The sequence below is a fragment of the Plasmodium vivax genome, genomic scaffold, assembly GCF_000002415.2.
Source record: "Plasmodium vivax scf_6777 genomic scaffold, whole genome shotgun sequence".
Classification (NCBI taxonomy): Eukaryota; Apicomplexa; class Aconoidasida; order Haemosporida; family Plasmodiidae; genus Plasmodium; species Plasmodium vivax.
Window position 1 is genome coordinate 1 of NW_001850139.1, and position 3,424 is coordinate 3,424.

Sequence of the window (3,424 nt, forward strand, 5' to 3'; positions counted from 1 at the left end):
TTAAAAAACCGGGAATGAAGTACCATAAAATTTCTGAAAAATACATCAAATGGAAATAATTAAAATGTAATATTTAATGGAAAAAGCATTGCTATCATTACAAAGTAAGAGAAATGCAGTAATTGCAATTGTAAAAATATATAATTCTTATTTAGACAATATTTGCAACCCCCCCAATATGGTTACTTAACTGATCACTGTGGCTACAAATTGTAGTTCAAACCTATGACAATTTAATGTTATATGTCCTGATTCCCATTTGTTATGCGCAATTTATATACAGCATTTTAATGTCAAAATTTACAAAAAAATTATTTGTCTTCCTTACGTTTTATGTGAATTGATATATTCTCCATTTTCTGTGAATATTCGTGCTTAATTAAAAGAGTTCATTTGGAAAAATATATTATGATACTGTAATATCTTGGTCGAAAATAGGAATAAAACGAGCTTGTTAATTGACCCCATTTGTCTATATTTTAAACTTAATATAGAGTAATCTAAGATATAGCAGCAGATTACGCGTGATCATTTTTCAAATGTACATGTGTACGTAACTATGATATGAGCATTGTTATATAACATGTCGTCACTTTTACCAGAGAATAATTGGGTACATTTTTATTTTCAGTCTACATATAGCTTACTACTTCATTATTGTATGCTATTCTAAGATTTGTAGAATACCTTTTCTTTATCGGGAATGCTTATTTACATAATTACATTTTTTTATCCCACCTGGCTAATAGGAAAAACACTTAGAAAAATTGCCTTCATATAAGGAATATAAAAAATTGGATGACTTGGATATTAAGGATTATAGCGATAATTACTGTGAAAAAGATTTAGGAAGCCCGAAGAAAGAAGATAAAGAACTTTGTAATAAGGTATCGAAGCATTTAAAAAGATTATCTGGTATATCTAATAATGATGATCGTAAACATGGCTGTTTTTATTTTCAATACTGGTTCTATGATCAGATAAGCAAAAAATATAGTGCTGATGATAAAATTAATAACAAACAAGTTAGTGATAAACTTTTTGATTTAGTGGCAACAACCATTTTGAAATCTCCTAATTTGGAACCTTGTCGATGTTATGAATCTGGGACACCGAGTATTTGGAAAGAAGAAAAAGATTTGCACGATTATTTTAAAAATTACAAGGATATTAATTGCACTAATTCTGATAAGACCACGTGTGAAAAATATGTGCGTTATGTTACTTATATTGATAAATTATTTCAAAATAAGGAAGATACCTGCTGTTATGACGAGGATGTGGAATCTTTTTGTGAACATTATATCAATTGTAATAATAAATATAGACCTGATGGTTTATTAACTAAATTACAAACAGAGCTCAAGGCATTGGATGCAAAAGTAAAGGAAGTACCTAAAGCGGTGGGAGGGGAAGATGCACCAGGTGCGGTGGTAGAAAATAAAGCGGCAGGAAGTGATGGGCCAGGAAGTGAAAAGAAAGCACCGGGAATTGCAGGAGCTGAAGAAGCGAAACAACTACCGGCAAAACCCGTAGCGGCAAAACCTGTAGGGGAAGATCCTCCAGCGGCAGAACCCCTAGCGGCAAAACCTGCAGCGGCAAAACCTGTAGCGGCAGAATCTGGTGGGTTACCCCCTGAAGTTGCAAAACCTCCAGCGACAGTATCTGGAGGGACCGAATCTGGAGGGACCGAATCTGGAGGGGGAAAGCCTGCAGAGGTAAAACCAGAAGTTGTAAAACAAGAAACGGTCGGACCTGCAGAACAGGAAGCACCACCACCACCACCTGCGCCACGAGAAACTGTGCAACAACAACCTGCACCTCTAGAACCTAAAGAATCATTAGATGAAGAAGAAGTAGCTGAAGTTACTGAAGATGGAGTGGATGAAGTAGATGAAGTAGCTGAAGAGGGAGAACCAGGACAGCTAGAAGGTGAAGCGGCAGTCATTTTGCAAGATACAGCAACCTTTAGTGCCCCATCACTAGAGGACTCTGGAGCAGCTGTTCATGCAGCACCATATTATACTCCTGAGCTTGCAGGTAACGGAGCTCCTCTGACCAATTCTGAAGCCCCGAGTACTTTAAGAACTACACATGAAGAGTTAGATTCAAACTTTTTTCGCAACGTTATCATGGCCATTGCAGTACTTGGAACAATTTGCTTCCTTTTCTACTATAACAGGGTAATTGAACATTATACTTTTTGACATATGAATATTGTGTTCTCAGCTATATTTTATTTTTATTTTATCTCCATTTTTACCATTTTACTACATTTTTACACCATTTATTTTCGCTTCTGTATTAGTCTTCCCGATTGGAACCAAATTCTCGGAAAAAAAAAAAGAAAAAGGGAAAGATATTTGAACATAATTACTACGAAGAGTACGAAAAGGAGTTAGAAATGTATGGATCTGAGGAAACGTTTATAGATTCTGAAACGGATCGATTATACTTGAATTACCACCCTGATCAAGACTCTTACTACTAATTAGATGTTTTTAAGATGAAACTGTTTGGAGCGAGCACGTGGGGTAGAGGGGAAAGTACCAACATAGTACGAGTATCTATTTTTAATAATAAATGGAGATAATGAAATGGGAGAGATAAACAAGTTAACGTTATATAATGTGTTACAAAAATGTACATTTTGTTATAATCCTTAAGGCGTTTATCTATAATGCGTAATATGTCACATTAATTATTATTGACAAAACGTGACACACTGTATAGACCAATATAGAGTTAATTATTTATAAATGTTGGAATTATAGTTTGGGTGTGTATGAGAAAGACTGCTTCAGTAGCAGTGTGCTACATACCAGAATTATGTACTCTTATATTTCCATAAACTCTGTAAAAATGGAAAATAAGGAATGATATATGATAGGGGCGTCCCCCCAGTGCTATGCATTATCTAAATGTTGTTTAAAAAAAATATGTGTAGAAATATATTAGAGAGTACTACTTAATTTGCAAGGTCACATAAGACAATATGTTTGAATATTTCTATATGGATAAATAACAAAGCAATTGTTTTTACGACCCTTTGCACACACCTCTCTATATTTCATTTTTAATAATTAAAACTTTTGATTTGTTTTATTTGTTTAGTTATATTTTAGTAGCATTTTTTTTTAGTTTACTGTTTTGACATTGTTTGAAAATTACTTTATTTTAATTAGTAGTAATCTTTTTGTTTGTCTAATTTAATCAACAATATTTGATGTATTAGCGATAATACCTATTTTGTATGTAATTCAATGCTCAAAATGGTATTGTATACATCTTAAAAAAAAAATTATTTTGCACATTTAAGAATATAAAACTTTATGTGAAAAAAAAAAAATTAAAAGAATTAGCCACTATAAGTGGTAGCTATCAGTGTATATAAAGCTGTTTTTACTAGCAGCACTCGGCACAT

At 33.1% G+C, this 3,424-nt stretch overlaps 1 protein-coding gene across 1 annotated transcript; it reads left to right on the top strand.

Moving 5' to 3' along the window:
- Positions 1-76: 76 nt before the first annotated feature.
- Positions 77-2,491, top strand: PVX_077695 (variable surface protein Vir12-like; the record flags this gene model as incomplete). Its single annotated transcript, XM_001612424.1, has 3 exons — positions 77-130; positions 783-2,183; positions 2,309-2,491. The coding sequence occupies 3 exons, from the start codon at positions 77-79 to the stop codon at positions 2,489-2,491; spliced, it is 1,638 nt and encodes a 545-aa protein (XP_001612474.1).
- Positions 2,492-3,424: the final 933 nt, after the last annotated feature.